General features: G+C 37.8%; 1 protein-coding gene and 1 pseudogene across 3 annotated transcripts; both read left to right on the top strand.

Moving 5' to 3' along the window:
- The first annotated feature begins 303 nt into the window (after positions 1 to 303).
- LOC306853504 (ubiquitin-conjugating enzyme E2 D2) lies at positions 304 to 8,303 on the top strand. Of its 2 annotated transcripts, XR_013782743.1 has the most exons (8): positions 304 to 596; positions 1,806 to 1,869; positions 3,898 to 3,929; positions 4,074 to 4,151; positions 4,526 to 4,631; positions 5,502 to 5,595; positions 6,651 to 7,528; positions 7,632 to 7,842. XR_013782743.1 is itself a non-coding variant. In XM_079390981.1 (7 exons), the coding sequence occupies exons 1-7, from the start codon at positions 573 to 575 to the stop codon at positions 6,694 to 6,696; spliced, it is 444 nt and encodes a 147-aa protein (XP_079247107.1). In that variant the 5' UTR covers positions 304 to 572; the 3' UTR covers positions 6,697 to 8,303. The 2 variants fall into 2 exon arrangements, 1 of the variants encoding a protein (XP_079247107.1); XM_079390981.1 differs by having other exon boundaries at positions 6,651 to 8,303.
- Positions 8,304 to 8,732: 429 nt separating this feature from the next.
- LOC306853505 (CDGSH iron-sulfur domain-containing protein 1-like) lies at positions 8,733 to 14,845 on the top strand (annotated as a pseudogene). Its single transcript, XR_013786052.1, has 3 exons — positions 8,733 to 8,805; positions 12,480 to 12,644; positions 13,995 to 14,845. The product of XR_013786052.1 is annotated as a CDGSH iron-sulfur domain-containing protein 1-like (transcript).
- The last annotated feature ends 4,033 nt before the right edge of the window (positions 14,846 to 18,878 follow it).

Raw genomic sequence — 18,878 nt, 5'->3', positions numbered from 1 at the left:
CTCATATGGATATGAGTCTCATGAACACCACTTACAATAAACATCTCGACATACTTATATCCACCTAATTCTCTCCATTTTATTACTGATCTGAAAATGAAGCTCGTTTGTCGGCTCGAAATGGAAGCGTTCAAACACAGGCTTTCATTTGGGCTCAATAAGCGTTGAAGTCGCTGAGCGCGATCCGCCATTTTGGCGCCGTTATTGCATCAGTTTCGTGATTCACTACCGCACTATCTAGTAACTGGCGTCGGCGCGCAATCTGTCCCCGGCGACTGCGTCCATTGGCGGAAGGATCTGATTAGAGCAGCGCAGAGTGCGTGATGCGGTAGCTGCTCGCTGCTGCCGCTGCTGCAGGAGGAAGACCGAACCGCTACCAGCACCACCTTTCAGTTTCGCCTTCAAATTACACCAACCGGCTCCGTCACACACAGAACACCGACTGAATTATTACCCCAAGGCGTCCCTTGTTAAGACACCGGAGGGGTTGGTCGCGTCGAAATTGAACAAGTGCTGTTTTAATCGAGTACAAGGCGGGTTTTGTGTGTTTTGACAGCAGTAACAGCACAACAATGGCTCTGAAAAGAATCCACAAGGTAAGAGAGAAGGAAGTCACGGGCGCCATTGCCCTATTCCGCATTGAACATGCACTATCCTTCCTCATTTACGCCAGAAAGGCGATTTAAGGGATGTTATTGAGAAGCTAAACGTGGGAAGTGTGGCGCTGGTGGGATGACAAGTGTAGTAAAGCTCGACGGTTCGGCCCGGGCTAACGGTTAGCATGATAGCTAGCTCCGTCGAACTGTGTGTGACTGATACGAAAGGTGTATTCGGTCATTGCTTTTGTATTTCCCTTCTAGTTTTTATCCTAAACGGATATAAACAGCCATTTGAAATTGAAGTCGGGTTGAAATGGCTCACTCGAGGATTTATGTAAGATCATGATAACGTGTTAGCATGCTAACCCCTCGTTGCCACCAATGCTAAAGGCCCATTTGGAAACCTTGAACAAAGATCGTTTATATCCACCACAACTTCATCAATTTACTGTATTGTTACTATTAATATATTAGTGTACGGTATTATTATATAATACTTCATTATTTCGTGTTGGTTTGTGTTGTTAACTGGCTAACCGCTCCGGAAGAGGCACCTGGCCTCAGTTTGCCATCGCGTTAATGTTTTAAATCATTTTCAGGATGTATTGGTGTTGTTTATATTGTATATCTGATTATCCTCACCGGCATCTAAAGATTTGGTCCTTTAATGCAGCTGTTTATTTTACATTATGTATCTGGAGATTTGAGGTTCGCTCGTGGCGCAAGCAAATTTACGTTATGAACCTGGTCTAAAGCATTCATATTCACATTTCAGACCTCTTATTGTGCTTTTCTGATAATTTTGAATGTTTCAATACTCTTGGGTTTCAGTAGAACAAACTAATCCGGAAAAATCTGAGTTACATAAGATGTGGTCACCTCTCATGTCATTACAGCAGCAATAACTCCATTACACAGACTGTTATGTGTCTGATTTGATATTGACCTCTTTATTCTCTAAATTATCCATCCATTGCGTGTGTTCTGTGTGTTTTACTGTAACTTTATCAAATGCACAGATATTTAGAGTATTGAGTTTCGGTGTCAGTTTCTCAGTTTCATTTTGGTGCTTCGTTGTCAGCAGCGTGCACTGCAGGTGTTTCAGGAAGGGATTGGGACAGGTGATGCAGAGCTTTACTTGCTGGTTTTAAAGTCTTGATAGGTGAACCATTTTTAAACTACTATTTTGTTTTTGGTGTTTTGCAGGAGCTGCATGATTTGGGTCGTGACCCACCTGCTCAGTGTTCAGCGGGCCCAGTAGGGGATGACAGTAAGTAACTCATTTTGCCCACCAATGAATTTGATATACTATTGATTTTTTATTTTTTTTCAAATTCGAGTTACAGGTATTTTGAAGATAATCATTGCTAATTTCAGCTTTGATGGTGTAACAAAAAAAATCCAAGTTTTAACTCTTGCTGTGCTGAAATTTCTTTAATTTCTTTTCAAAAAGTTTTAGTGTAAGTCTCTTATGCAATATTATCACCAAATCTAGGATTTAATGTTTTTGTCAACTTGTTTTCTTTCAATTACCACAGGTTTTGTATTTCTTTTTGGAATTGATTGGTTGTAGGCCTCATTGATCGAATCTTATGCATGTCAGTTGTTGGGTGAATATTGTCAAAATGAATCACAAATAATGCTTTTTCCCCCACTCAAACTGAGGTACATAAGCTGTAATCAGTGTTGTCTCAGTCAGTTCCAAAAGTAAACACAGAACCTCCACTGATTGAAGGAAACAAGTTAAAGAAAAGATTGTGTCCCAGGTAATAATATAGCATAAATTTATAAGATTTTATACTGGCTGGTAATTTATGACTGAGGAGCACCATGACTGTAACGAGACGTAATGTCCCTCCTTTTTCAGATCTTCTTTGTCAACCATATAGAATATGGTTATGATTACAATATAGTAGAGGCCTCTATATGTATGCATGTTAAGTTTGAGGAGAAATACTGGTATGTTATGGTGTAACGGCTAGTTACAACTAAGGGTGTGCGACATTGAAAAAAAAAAAACTTTTTTTTTTCGATAACGATAATTGGATGATATTTTGCAGAGCTAATCAGTCAGTTAAGAGAATGCACATTTAGGCTGTTACCAAACAAATGAAACCAATATCATCAAAATTAATTTTTGCAGAAGTTTACACACTATTTAATGCAGCTCAGAGGGACATGGAGTGCTTTAACCAGTTACAAATGCATAATTTTTTTTGACATTTTAAACATAAAACATTGAATACTGATATTTAAAAAATGAAAATCGACTTTAAATGTGAAATTTAAACTGCCAGTAGGTGGCAGAAATTCACTGGTAATAAGTGAGACATTGTGACTGGACCGAATCATTTAACAGTTGATTCATTCAGGAACGAAGCACCGTCATGTTGCTCAGAGACGCAAAACAGTGCTGTAGGTGTTTGGAATTATTTTATTGTCGGCGAAATGGAGCAAAAACGGGCAATATGGTGTCTAAAACGTAAGTCTCTTAATGTTAACTTATTATTTATTGAACTGTTGTATAAAATCAATATCACATTTGTAATCATGCTTATTTTTGAAGAAAAAAGTCACGCTTTGTGTGATTTTTAACTGTATGAAACGTAAATATATACATTTTCTACCCCCATATCTTGAATTTTGTGATCATTCTTAATGCGTTTTAATAGACTGAATCATGCAGTGAAAGAACACACTCTAATGTGCACGTACACTGTTTAACCCGCTTCATCACCACGTTATTATTTTTATTTTTTTAATTATTGCCTTATTTAATTGAATCAGCTCTGCAAGGTGTCTTATGTATACAGCACTTGTAGGAACTGAATGTCATAGTAGCTTCAAACACGTTGTCAGAAGTGCTTTTTCCTGTCTGATCGTACTGTCAGAAGTGCTTTTTCCTGTCTGATCGTGTTTTCTGTGTGTCCTGTGATAGATGGTGCTCATCAATATTTAGTGTAAAGCTCAGCCACAAGATGAGGGATTGTTTGAACCAACAAATAGCATATATAGCTTCCCTCAAAAGAGTCACTGCTTTATTAAACTGTGACTCAAACACCATCTGACCCACTTAGTGCCTCGGAGATTTGACTGAAATATGACAACATAATTGTACCCAAATTTGCTTCATAATATTTTATACTGTATTCGTCAGTGGACTCTTTTAATTCTGACAAGACTGATTCTAAGCTGGCAAGCAAAAATTTTACCTTTTTGAGTTGACATGAAAAAGACATGATGAACATGTTGTGACTGATATGCACTTTCCCTGACAAATTTTTTCAAAATTTTTCAGTGTTTCATTGGCAGGCCACAATAATGGGACCAGTAAGTATTTATTTTTTGTTTCCTATAGTAGACGGCAACATTACAGGAATCCCTTGGAGTATGATATTGTTGTCTTGAAATATTGAGTAAATGTAGATGTTTTTGAATTGTGATATATGCTAATTAAACGTGTTTACCCTACAGAATGACAGTCCTTACCAGGGCGGAGTGTTCTTCTTGACCATACACTTTCCCACAGATTACCCCTTCAAACCGCCAAAGGTCAGTAACATCCACACCTGTTTGACTCGGGCACAGCTTCTCAGGTGTTTTGGTTATTCTCAGGAGCTGCTTAATTATTTGTCACTGTGAATCCTCAGTTTACCAACCTGTACTTTCTTTGTCATGACGTAAGGAAATGTTTTTCTTCCCACTATATATTCAAATAATTAATCTTATCATGACTGTATATCATATGCAGTTGTAGAATGCAGGGAATCTTGTTGATGAATTTAAGGAATGTGTTCGAAGGAAGTCAGTGCTTGTTTGGATTACAATCTTCAGTAATTAGGACCTGTTCTAGAGTTGGCTGTAATTTTACTGTTTAGCCTGTAAAGGTGATTTGCAAGCTTATTTTTGTCTCGCTCCTTTCTCAGGTTGCATTTACCACAAGAATCTATCACCCAAATATCAACAGCAATGGCAGCATTTGTCTGGATATTCTGAGGTCACAGTGGTCACCGGCACTCACCATCTCCAAAGGTACACCTTAATTTTTTTAAAGATTGTTTTACAGCAATTAATTAAATGGAAATGTTTGTTTCTTAGCCTCAGTCTATATCTTCCCATGGTGTAGCATGTATGGGGTTTTAGTAGGATTGTATTGTTACCCACAAAATTTAGCGTGTAGACAAAATATTAAAATGTGATGTTTGAATGCTCAGGGGCTGTAAGAACTTATTTAAATAATCCACCCAGAATCCTATTTCGTATTCAGATTCGTTCAAAGTTCAACTAAAAATCTTTTGTAGATTTGTTGTTCAGAATTGTTACCTTTTAAATATATGAAATTATAGTTTGGATGGTTGATTGTCTGTATGTGCCATGAAGTAGTCTTTGAAGCTTTATATGGCAATAAACTCGCACACAAATTGAAATTTGTTATGCTTTTACACCAGAGGAGAGTGTAAGACACTGCCGGTTTCTCATTGACATAACATTTGCGGCGTAATTGTTTCTAATAATAATCTCATTCTTTAGTTTAAAACTCGATCTTTAACACAAACAACAACAAAAAAGAAAAGCTAGATGAAGTGATATTGGAGAATATTTTTTGAGTTTCTGAATTTACTGCAGTGTCTAAATGTAAATGCATGCAGCTAGCGCTGAATGTGATTAATTTGCTGCTATTCACATGTTAAGTGGTTATGTTAGGGACAGTTTGGTGTTTTGGAGAGTAATTTCCAGCTACATTGATTATATTTTTATTCATGTGTAGTTGAACAGGTTTTTGGTGCCTAAAATATATAAGAAACAAATGTCCTTATATAAGATGACAGCTGTTTAAACGAGTATATTGTTCTTTTAACTTTGTTTTTCTTTTTCTTTTAATGTTTTTATCTTGCGCTTCAGTTCTCCTGTCCATCTGCTCCCTGCTGTGTGACCCCAATCCGGACGACCCCTTAGTACCTGAGATCGCCCGCATTTACAAGACTGACAGGGAAAAGTGAGTGTCCTCTTCTGCACTAGATCTCTACCGCACACTGTGTTTGCCCTAATGCTGTTCCCCATAGGTGCTGTCATGCAGTCATTTGCATTATTAGCTATGTTATTTTCTATGCAGTTTCCTGTTATGACACTTGTCACCTTTCTTCCCTGGGGATGTTGTGTTTATACACTGAAGTCCTGTTTTGTGAATAATTTACTTTTACTGTTGCTGAGCTTTGAAGTTTACAGAAGTAGAGACAGCAAAAGTGAAAATGTTTTCAGCTTGCTGTAATTCCAAAAAGCAGGCTTCAATAGCTCAATGAGCAACAGTGTTTTATTTTATCTAAACCAGACTGAGCTGGCTGTAATAATTTGAACTGGAGGATCATTCTAATCAAATTCAACAAAAAAGGGAATTAAATGCCAGCAGACTCCCATTAGATCCTTATTGTTTTAAACTGGTGTTATTGGCAAATGTGGGTGGAAAAAGCAATTTGAGGTTGAGGGCTGGACCTTGTAAGAACTCAAGGGAATACTGAAGAGGTCTTTTGTAATAGATTTTAAATTATCGGCGATGCCCAACTTTTTCCAAATTTCCTTTAAAACATGAAGAGGGCTATTGACAGTGTCAAAGGGGACAACTTATGTTTTTCTTTTAGATAACTTTTTGTTCTTCACATACACATGCTCAGGGCTCAGAAATCAAATTCATTTGGCCCTTTACTTTCCCACACTGATATTTAGTTCCAATATAGTTTTACTGCCACATTTTTCAACATGTTGTTTGCATTAAACTTGAAAAATAAGAGTTCTTTATTGGCGTCTATGGTTCCAAGAACCTTTAGTGTTAATAGAATCCTTCTATTGTACAAAAGGTTCTTTATGTAGTGAAAAAAGATTCTTTTAGATTTTTAAAATCTTCACACTAGGAAGATAATGGTTTAAGAACTGTTCACTGAAAGATTCTTTGGGGAACGAAAATTGCTTTTGGAGTCTTTATTTTAAGAGCGTATGTGTCATGCAAATGCCTTTCTGACATGTGATAGTAATGTTTTTATTTCTCTTCCTTCACAGGTACAACAGAATAGCTCGGGAATGGACACAAAAGTATGCAATGTAGTTTTGGAGTTAGAATCATGATGGGAGAAAATTACACCTCTCCATCTTAAGGTTAGGGGAGATTTTGAACGTTCAAAAGATAAAAAAGAAAAAAGCTTAAGAAAAAACAGATCTTGTTGGTTTCCATTGGAGTGCTTTCTTTAAGCCACGCCTCCCCTCACCAGAGCACCTTCCCCCCCACTCTTAGCCCTCTGGCAGCCATGGTGTACATACTCAAACTACAACTGTAGCTTCTTTTCCTCCCCAAATGCAAACCTCCACTCCACAGCTCCTGCTTTACTTTCTCCGTTGCTATTGCGACGTACCCGCTGCTTAGGATCAGTCCGTATCAATTTTGCTGTAGAAGATGTTTATGGCTCTAAAAGCATTCCTTGTTGTTTTTAAGAACTGGGAAGGGAGGGCTATATTATTATCATTTTGTTTTCTCCCTTCAATTTGTGATAGTCTGGACATAGAGGGATATGTTGTTTTTTACAGTTCACTTTTTCATTTACATTTCCTGGGCTTCCAACTGTACATTGGATCAGGAAGTTTTTTTTGTTTTTTTTTTCATTATTGCAGAGTAGGGAGGGGTATGCTGGCTATCTTTTTTGTATAAAATCTATAAGGAATTCTTTTAAAATCATAGCAGTTAAAGGAAAATGGACCTCCTGTCCTCTCCTCCGGAGTATTCTAATGGACTTGAAAACTATGAATATATATATTTTGTTTCCATTTGTCATTGCAAAGACTCTCTACCCCTTTCCTTAGCCAAGACCAACTTCACAAACATTCACCACATGGAGGATTTCGGACCAGTTATTTAAAGCAGTCTCTATAACATGCATCTTACAGTTTTTTTTTTTTTTTTTTTTTTTTTTTTTTTTCTTCTCTCATTATTATCATTTTTAGTTTTTTTTCCCTCTCTGTCCCCCAAACCACCCTTGTAACTCTTAGGTTGCTTTTTTTGCTGTTTTTTTTTTTTTTTGCTTTTTCCTGCTCTTGTTGAATTTAGATGCTAACATGGTTCAGCCAGACTCGATTGGGTCCCTGGGTGAGAGGACACAAACTCCTCACAGACAAACTTCTGTATATTTAATTTCCTGACAGGCTCGTTGAGCTTTGTGTGTTGATTAAAACTGTGTAATAAAATGATTACTAAAGTCCGAAATGCTTTGTTTCTGCATGGGTTTTCTGTTTGTTTCTGTTCTGTTCTGCATGGTTTTACGTGTTTGTTAAACCGGTGATGTGGGTCTTGTTGTAAACACTGCATGTGAGGAACTTTATCCTCTTGGGATTTTAATCCTCAAGGCTTTCGAAAGCTCTGTTGAAAAAGGAACATTTCTCTGATCTCTTCTGCTTGTCCATTCGGTTGTTCTTTCGATAGAAAAAAAAAAGAGCAATGATTGCTTAATATGTGCCTCATGACAGCCACTGTCACAGTTACGGTACAATGGTAAAACAAAGTTGCAAGGGATTTTCGAGCAGCAAGTTGTACAAAAACCTTTTATAGGAGCCTTTTCCCTGTTTGCTGCGGTGGACCAACACACTTAAAATTACTGAAACAATTAAATGCACCATCTGATGTGAAATAATTATGGAAAGAATAAATGAATTATTGTTTTGTGCAAGTGAGTATCATGAAATGCTTTGTGGTAAATGGGCCAATACAAAATAAATTTATTTGTATTATATAACAAGTTATTTAATACAGGCTGTCAGTTCATGGACAAATTGTTTCTATTGAAATCTTTTCAGATTTCTTCGTTCTTTTAAAGGTTTTAAATGCATTATGAAACATTTAAATATCAGGGCTAAAAAGTGTATAATAAAGAAACCCTCGCTACCAAACTGCCTGGTGCACGCTAAAGGGGGATTTGGGCCTCATGTTTACATTAATCTGAGCTAGCAGTGCGAGTGAATCACGCTCTCCAGCCATTGGTCAGATATCCAGTGACGCAATCACGCAGAGTTTCCGCAGTGACGGCGCCATTCAGGTTCAGCGTCTCTCAGACCTTGTGGTGCACTTAAACTTGTAGTCCAAACAACTCTACCGTCATGGCATGTCAAGTGCCAGGGCTTTCAGCTCTGACTAAACCGGGGTTAATACGGGGTTTTAAGGTTTCTAAAGGTAAGAGTAGAGTTTTATTTTAATATAAAGCCCATTGCAACCTTGTTCGATTGCAGCAAGAATAAAGAATCATCACATATTTGTCAGCATGTTCGATTCTATGTTGTGTTTGGGAAATTGTCTTAGGTTATTCTTTCTAACATACTTTTATTCTGTACTGCATATGTTTTATAGTGCACTAAACGCTGTATAAGTGTGCTATAGATGTAATATTTATGTGCAAATCATTGATTTGATTGAAAGGTTGTAGACTGTGTTTCTGTTGTTTGGGCACTGAGTTTGTTGGTTTACTGATAAAGTTATTTTGTCTAAAGTAGTTTGCTCCAAAGGGCAGTATTGCTTTGGTTGTATAGCTGTTAGTTAATAACTACCTGGTGTGTTTAAGTGAAATTTATATTCATGTAGATTTTCTTAATTCGAGAAAATAATAAAGCAATTATATGGAGCTACTGGATCAGGCTGTTTGAAATAGAAATATATAAATGAATGATACTGAAGATAGAAAATCATAGCTTTGAAAGAATGAACTGGAAACAGGGAAATTTAAAATATGATCGCAAACTATTCAGATTGATTTTATTTATTTAGTCATTTAGCAGGTGCTTTTATCCAAAGCGACTTACAAATGAGGACATAAGAAGCAATCAAAAAAACCAACAAAAGAGCGACAACGTGCAAGTGCTATTTCAAGTCTCAGTTAGCCTAACGCAGTACAGATAAATATTATTATTATTATTATTATTATTAATTTTTATTTATTCTTTCTTTTTAATAAAAAGACATAGATAAAATAAAATTAGAATAGAGAGTGCTAGAGTTAGAGGGTCAAGTAAAGATGGAAGAGATGAGTTTTTAGCCGTTTCTTGAAGATGGGTAAGGATTCGGCTACACGGATTGAATTGGGCAGGTCATTCCACCAGATGGGAACAGTTAATGAAAAAGTCAGAGAAAGTGTTTTTGTGTGTCTTTGGGATGGTACAATAATGCGTCGTTCACTTGAAGAGCGCAAGCTTCTAGAGGGCATATAAGTCTGAATTAATGAATTTAGGTAAAGGGGTGCAGAGCCAGTGGTGGTTCTGTAGGCAAACATTAGTGCCTTGAATTTAATGCGAGCAGCTATTGGTAGCCAGTGCAAATTAATGAACAGAGGCATGACGTGCATTCTTTTCGGCTCATTAAAGATTAATCTTGCAGCGGCATTTTGGATTAATTGTAGAGGTTTAATGGAATTGGCTGGAAGACCTGCCAAGAGAGCATTGCAATAGTCAAGTCTGGACAGAACAAGAGCCTGAACAAGGAGTTGTGTTGCATGTTCCGAGAGAAAAGGCCTGATCTTCTTAATATTATATAATGCAAATCTGCAGGACCGGGCAGTTTTAGCAATGTGGTCTGAGAAATTTAGCTTATCATCAATCACAACTCCAAGGTTTCTGGCTGTTTTTGAAGGAGTTATGGTAGATGAGCCTAACTGGAAGCTGAGATTGTGATGAAGCGATGGGTTAGCTGAAACTACAAGCAGTTCTCTCTTAGCTAGGTTGAGTTGAAGGTGATGGTCCATCATCCAGCAAGAAATGTCTGTTAGACACGCTGAGATGCGAGCAGCTATCGTCGGATCATCAGGATGGAATGAGAGGTAGAGTTGAGTGTCATCAGCATAGCAGTGATATGAAAAGCCATGTTTCTGAATGACAGAACCTAGTGATGCCATGTAGACAGAAAAGATAATTGGTCTAAGAACTGAGCCCTGAGGCACCCCAGTAGTTAGATGTTGCGACTTGGATACCTCACCTCTCCAAGATACTTTGAAGGACCTATCAGAGAGGTAAGACTCAAACCACTGGAGTGTGGTTCCTGAGATGCCCTTTCTCAATAGGGTTGACAAGAGGATCTGATGGTTGACCGTATCAAAAGCAGCAGACAGATCCAGCAAGATAAGTAATGAAGATTTGGAAGCCGCCCGTGCAGGTCTTAGGGCTTCAACAACAGAAAGCAAGGCAGTTTTGGTCGAATGTCCACTTCTGAAGCCAGATTGGTTACTGTCCAGGAGGTTGTTCTGTGTGAGAAAGACAGAGACTTGGTTGAACACAACTCGTTCAAGTGTTTTTGTAATGAAAGGAAGAAGGGAAACCGGTCTATAGTTCCCTAAAAGAGTTGGGTTAAGAGTGGGTTTTTTAAGAAGTGGAGTTATACGAGCCTGTTTAAATGCTGAGGGAAAAATTCCAGTGTGAAGGGATGTGTTAACGATGTGAGTGAGTGCAGGTACAACTGCAGGAGAAATTACTTGAAGGAGATGAGTTGGAATAGGATCAAGCGGACGGGTAGTAGGATGACTGGAAAGGATGAGTTTAGAGACCTCTGCCTCAGAGAGTGGAGAGAAGGATGTGAACGAGTGTATGTTTGCTGGAACGATATGTTTGATAGATTGTGGTGTGGAAAATTGTGCATTGAGGTTTGTAATTTTATTAATGAAGAATGTGGCAAAGTCGTCAGCTGTTAGAGATGATGAAGGAGGAGGAGGACAAAGGAGGGAGGAAAATGTTTTAAAGAGCATGCGAGAGTTAGGCGAATTGTTAATGTTGTCATGATAGTATGTCCTTTTAGCAGTGGAAACATTAGCAGAGAAGTCAGAGAGGAGTGATCGATATAAATTAAGGTCAAAAGGATTTTGTGATTTGCGCCATGCCCTTTCTGCGGCCCTGAGTTTAGAACGATGTTCGTGGAGAACATCAGATAGCCAAGGGGCAGAAGGGGTGGTACGGGCTGGCTTGGAAGATAAGGGGCAGAAAGTATTTAAACAAGACGTCAGAGTGGAACAGAAAGTATCAGTAGCACTAAGCTATTTTCTGAGCTAAAGAGTCACTTATTTCTAATGCTGAGGTAATGCAGTATTCGGACCTGTGAAATAATTGCTTAATATAAGCTGAATGAAAGCCACTGTCAAAATTACTGTACTATTAGTTATAGTATTAACATTGTAAGTTTTTTCTCCAGGTGTGGAGGACCAAATTTACATTGTGATTTTCGATAAAGGCACAATTTCCAAATGACACGTAATGGATGAATCATGTTTTTAAAGATATTTTAACAAATGTATTTTAATAAAGCCTTTATTGTTACAAATAACATTTGGAAACACTAACTGTTGTGAAAAAAATAAAATATTGAAGTATGGTTTTGGGCAAGTGGATATGGTGAAATGTTTTAACGGTTGTTTTTTTGTAGGCTATACAGATCAGAGTGCTTTAATTTTAGATGTCAAATGCAAGGTTACACTACACAGTGCTTTTCCCATTTGCAAGTTTATATATGAAAAGCACTATTACTGTAAAATTTTCAATAAATGACTGAAAAACAGGAAGCATGGAATTTGGTGAGAAATAAAACAGAATGTGGAAGAAAAAAACAAAAAAAAAGATTCCGAAAAAAAATTTCAAACGTGATTTTTTTTTTTTTTTTTAACATTTGTTGTAAATTATGTTTGTATACATTTCATAATTTAAAATAGTTAGAAATGCACCTAGGTTATCATGTTCAAAATCCAGTTTCAGCATGGCTGGGCTTGACCCAAAGTTTAAACTAAATCTTTTCTAGAAAATTGTAATGCTCGTAGAATAGTGTGCAGGAACCTCCCGGCCCTGTCAAAAACGAGCGCCGCCTCATGTGTACATTTACAGATCAGCTGACCACCATCGTTCCTGTTGCAGTGGCCGCAGCTCTGAGCACCTACCTGCAGGGTCAACATGTCAATCAACAAAGACAGCCCCAAAGTAGTGCACAGCTTCGATATGGAGGACATCGGCAACAAGGCCGTCTACTGCCGCTGCTGGAGGTCCAAGAAGGTGAGTGAAACCGCCTCAGTGGATCACGTGTCTGAGTTCATATAGGATGGTGTGGTGATTCTTCATGCCTGCTGAATGATCCCGCTAGCTTGTTTGGAGATCATCTGTATAAACCATTTTTCTAAATTTGATACATGAATTTTAAGGCCTCTAAATTATTAACAAGATTAAAACTTTACTGAAAAACCTTTTATTATAAACAATATAGCCATATAGCTTTTATATTGTTAGAAATATTTCAAGATGAACGTTTGACGGACAAACAATTATCCATACATAATCATGTTAAGATATGAATATCACACATCAGACTTTTGAGGAACGTTTATTTGTTCATCTCTTAATCATATTTGATTACATAAATATCATCTTACTAAGACATATTATTAGGAGTGACAAAATATATTTATAAGCATTTTATGTAAGTAGTCTGTTATACTCATAAAAAAATCATTGTTTTACATAAGTTTTTTGCAAAATGCAAGTTTTTGCTTAATTTTCTAACTGTAAAAAAAAAGATACAAAGATTTTATACCTTGCTGCAAAGATATAAAATAATAAAATTGAAAAAATTATTAAAGTGGAGTTTATGCTTAAAACAAGAAAAAAAATGTTTGCCAAGACAAATAAACTTAATTCAAAGGAAAAACAAGTTTATTTTTCTATCCCCATTGGCAGACTGATTGTCTTGTTTTAAGCGTAAAGTCACTTAATTTTGATTAAAAAAAAAAAAAAAACTGTAATTTTGCTTCTTAATTGTATCTTCATTTAAGATAAGAAAGACAAAAATAATAAGAATATATATATATATATATATATATATATATATATATATATATATATATATATATATATATATATATATATAATTTTTTTTTTTGCAGTTAGAGCTTCTGAATAACATGGAAATGTATTTTTTCTTCAAGTATGAGCTCCATAATCTCACTATATCATATTATATTAGCCATAAAAATCCTGATGTATCAAATATGATATTCAACAACAACAACAACAAAAATACGTATGCAGACTTTTCTCTAAAGGTTCAATGCATTGTTCCATTTTAAAAAAGGTGATTTTTATGGCCATTATTCCACATGACAGGCTTTATAGTGTTAATGGTATAATTCCCCCAGAATTGTGATTTCTGTCTTTTATGCACCCTCATGTCACTGTTTGTCATATCCTGAAGCACCATAGTGATCAAGATGAGCTTCCTGCAGACGTACCAATGCAAAGTGTTGGAATAAACATTAAAACCGCAGGAAGTGTACAGATCCGTCATCACACACTCTGAATGATCATCATGTGTGCTTGTGAATTGTATGTATTTGTTTGTTCCCTGGACAGTTTCCATACTGTGACGGCGCACACACCAAACACAATGAAGAAACTGGTGATAATGTCGGACCTCTGATCATTAAGAAGAAAAACCCCTAAACACTCAGTGAGTGTGTGTGTGTGTGTGTTTGCATCAGTGTTTTCCATCCGCTGGCGATGAGGATTTAATATTACAATTGTAATTCTCAATGTTAATGCGTCTCATCATCAGCAAACATACTGTATTTCCTGTAAACATGCGGTTTTACCCTTGGTCTTTCTCTCTGCCTCTAACACAAACCATATCATTTAAATGTGCTTTAAATGTACTCAAAAATAAGTTTGCACTACAGCGCAGCTGAATGTGGATGAGAGGTCAGAGCTACTACGCACAGTTTGATGAACATTTTGGTGGTTATGACTTGAACATTTGTGTAGTTTTCACCATAGGTGTAAAACTAAACCAGGCTCCATTTAAAAACAGCATAGAGATATTATTTCTATGTGTAATCCGGAGGCCATGTGTATTTTGCTGTACGATAAAGATGTGCATTTTGAATAAACATGATTTGAAATGTTCACCCTTGTCATTTTGTCAGGGTTGGGATTTCACTCTCTATATTCAGTAAGCAGGGTTATAACAGCCAGAGTTTTAAAACAGGATGTGGGAGATAATGTGCTCTACTTCCTGTTTTGCTGCAAAACACAGGAAATTAGAGATCGCCCTGCTGCAGTACCGCTTACAGCCACCAGATAGAGCCACTGTATCAGTTCAGTGCTCTTGAGTTTATTTTGAAGGGATTTGGGGGCAGCGTCACTTCTTTGGCTCTGCAGGAAGTGTGATGTTTATAAATATATAGATTTTTAAATGCTGGACACCCCAATCTTGCATATTTATTAAGAGGTTCTTCTGTGTTTTTTAAATATTTATAGTCATTTCTAAAGTACAGGTACGTCTCAAAAAAATGGAATATCGTGAAAAAGGTCAATATTTTTTTGTCACTCATTTCAGAAAGTGAAACCCATATATTATATAGATTCATTACACATAGAGTGAAATATTTCAAGCCTTTATTTCTTGAAATTTTGATGATTATGGCCTACAGATAATGAAAACCCTAAATTCAGTGTCTCAGAAAATTTGAATATTACATAAGATCAATAAAAAAAAAAGATATTTTAAACCGAAATGTGTTCATTTATGCACTCAATACTTGGTCAGACCTCCTTTTGCATGAATTACTGCATCAATGCGGCGTGGCATGGAGGCAATCAGCCTGTGGCACTGCTCGGGTGTAAGGGAAGCCCAGGTAGCTTTGATAGCGGCCTTCAGGTCATCTGCATTGTTGGGTCTGGTGTCTCTCATCTTCCTCTTGACAATACCCCATAGATTCTCTATGGGGTTCAGGTCAGGCGAGTTTGCTGGCCAATCAAGCACAGTAACACCATGGTCATTGAACCAGCTTTTGGTACCTTTGGCAGTGTGGGCAGGTGCCAAGTCCTGCTGGAAAATGAAATCAGCATCTCCATAAAGCTTGTCAGCAGAAGGAAGAATGAAGTGCTCTGAAATTTCCTGGTAGATGGCTGCATTGACTGTGGACTTCAGAAAACACAGTGGACCAACACCAGCAGATGACATGGCAGCCCAAATCATCACTGACTGTGGAAACTTCACACTGGACTTCAAGCAACATGGATTATGTGCCTCTCCTCTCTTCCTCCAGACTCTGGGACCTTGATTTCCAAATGAAATGCAAAATTTACTTTCATCTGAAAAGAGGACTTTGGACCACTGAGCAACAGTCCAGTTCTTTTTCTCCTTAGCCCAGGTAAGACGCTTCTGACGTTTCTGTTTCAGAAGTGGCTTGGTAGCCCTTTTCCTGAAGACGTCTGAGCGTGGTGACTCTTGATGCACTGACTCCAGCTTCAATCCACTCCTTGTGAAGCTCTTCCAAGTGTTTGAATCGGCTTTGCTTGACAGTATTCTCAAGCTTGCAGTCATCCCTGTTGCTTGTGCACCTTTACCTACCCAAATTCTTCCTTCCAGTCAACTTTGCATTTAATATGCTTTGATACAGCACTCTGTGAAGAGCCACACCTCTCAGTAATGACCCTCTGTGACTTACACTCTTTGTGGAGGGTTTGTTTGTCTTCTAGATCACTGCCAAGTCAGCAGTCTTCTCCATTATTGTGGTTTCAAAGAACAAGAGATACCCAAAATTTATACTGTAGGGATGGTCATTAATTGAAACTCAAATGTAAATATTCTAATATTTTGAGATACTGATTTTTGACTTTCATGAGCTGTAAGCTCTAATCATCAAAATTAAAACAAAAACACTTTTTAAATGTTTTACTTACATGTAATGAATCTAAAATATATGAAAGTTTCTCTTTTTGAAATAAGTTAAAAGAAAAACTTTTTCACAATATTGTAATTTTTGGAGATGTACCTGTATATATATATACCCACGAATTGTTGTTTAGTGGGTTTATGTTGATATGTTTTATATTTAGCTGTTTTATGTATTTTGTGCTGTGAATTTACTTTCTACAGTGTAGAGGTGCAGTCACGTTAGTGAATATATGTTTGCACATAACAATTGCCTATTGTCAATGTATACTGATGTATGAAGCACATTTTACACAGAAGTTACTTTCAAACCAAGCCGCTTTCTGTTGGTCAGCATGTGTTAAACACGTTGTGAAATCTTCGATGGCTTTTCTGCATTGAGTTTTTTTTGGCCTCACGCAAATCCTGATCATGTGGATTCTTTAAATCCGCAGGTAAAACTTGCTCATCTCAATAAGAATCCGATCTGGAATTTTGTGAGATTTTCATGCGAGTAAAAAATGCCCCCTATGCAGATTTCGCACCGGATTCAAATTTGCTAAACTTTTAACATGGATATTCACAATATTTAGCAATATATTTATTAAAGCTGACTGGTTTATTAGTGACCTTTGAGTAAGGCATGTTTCCATATTGGTAAAGGGCCTTTCTTGACTCATCCACACAAAACCAGAGCTTTCCCTATTCAATCTTTTTTTCTTTGTTCTAAAAAAATTCCATTAACACTTCATCATCTCAAGAAATATCTGTGTACACACGAAACCATTGAAACCGACTCAAAACGATGTAGTATACATGCCAGACCAGTATGTGGCGCTGTAATTCTACCAGACACACTAAAAACAGAGAAGACTTGGAGCATGTGCGGCAGTGTTGCCAATTTAACTATTTTGTCCCTGCCCCTTTTAAGACTTTTTTCAAAAGTTTAAGGACAAATATAGCAACTGCTTGGACAATCCTTATCTAAATTCTCATCTGCTTACTGATGTATATTCATGTTTATATAGATCAATGAATTTGCCATTATGATGTCATCTAGTGACATTTAGCTAGTAGTTTTAGCTACTTTCAATTGAAAGCAGTTGTGCATAAACCTTGCGAGACATGGGGTGATGACATCGTTTCACAAAATCTATGGATTGGCTGTACACACGTTTTCAGATTTATCCACTCTAGGACCCGGTTTCAAAAAAATAGCGGTTTCAGGCTCCAAAAATGCCAGATCCATCCAGATGAACCATAGACTGTAAAAAAAAAGATGGACGACTCGTCTCCGCTTCCTTCCACTATAGAAAAGTGAAGCCAAAGCATCTCAAGTATGGCCGCTGCCATCATGAGTAAATGACGTCGTTTGGAGCCAGATTCTGCGCAGTAGATATTCGTTTGGAGCCAGAGTCTGCGTAGTAGAGATTCGTTTGGAGCCAGAGTCTGCGGAGTAGAGATTCGTTTGGAGCCAGAGTCTGCGCAGTAGATATTCGTTTGGAGCCAGAGTCTGCGTAGTAGAGATTCGTTTGGAGCCAGAGTATTCGTTTGGAGCCAGAGTCTGCGCAGTAGAGATTTGTTTGGAGCCAGAGTCTGCGGAGTAGAGATTCGTTTGGAGCCAGAGTCTGCGGAGTAGAGATTCGTTTGGAGCCAGAGTCTGCGCAGTAGAGATTCATTTGGAGCCAGAGTCTGCGCAGTAGAGATTCGTTTGGAGCCAGAGTCTGCCCAGTAGAGATTCGTTTGGAGCCAGAGTCTGCGCAGTAGAGATTCGTTTGGAGCCAGAGTCTGCGCAGTAGAGATTCGTTTGGAGCCAGAGTCTGCGCAGTAGAGATTCGTTTGGAGCCAGAGTCTGCGCAGTAGAGATTCGTTTGGAGCCAGAGTCTGCTTCGTTTGGAGCCAGAGTCTGCGCAGTAGAGATTCGTTTGGAGCCAGAGTCTGCTTCGTTTGGAGCCAGAGTCTGCGGAGTAGAGATTCGTTTGGAGCCAGAGTCTGCGCAGTAGAGATTCGTTTGGAGCCAGAGTCTGCGGAGTAGAGATTCGTTTGGAGCCAGAGTCTGCGCAGTAGAGATTCGTTTGGAGCCAGAGTCTGCGCAGTAGAGATTCGTTTGGAGCCAGAATCTGCTTCGTTTGGAGCCAGAGTCTGCGGAGTAGAGATTCATTTGGAGCCAGAGTCTGCGCAGTAGATATTCGTTTGGAGCCAGAGTCTGCACAGTAGAGATTAGTTTGGAGCCAGAATCTGCATCAAACTCCCGCAGCCCTAATCAACCATAATGACACGCCACGTTTTTATAGCCTCAAATTACTAGCTAAAATGAAACTTATCACAAAACTGAACAATTTAACATATATCAGCATGATAACAACTACCTTAAATGACCAAAACCATATTTCGGAAAATTGTATTGGAAGTGTAATTTTTATTTTTTTTGTTTTGACTAAAGTCCCATTCGTTTACATGGAGAGGGCGGGGTTTATGACCTGTACTGCAGCAAGCCACCAGGGGGCGATCAAAGAGCCTGCAGCTTCACTTTTCAGGACGTGTGAGGCACACTTGAGACAAACCGCTGATACGATACAAAA

This window comes from Barbus barbus (assembly GCF_936440315.1).
Source record: "Barbus barbus genome assembly, chromosome: 33".
Classification (NCBI taxonomy): domain Eukaryota; kingdom Metazoa; phylum Chordata; class Actinopteri; order Cypriniformes; family Cyprinidae; genus Barbus; species Barbus barbus.
The sequence above is the reverse complement of the archived record's forward strand: the minus strand, read 5'-3'. Positions and strand labels throughout refer to the sequence as shown.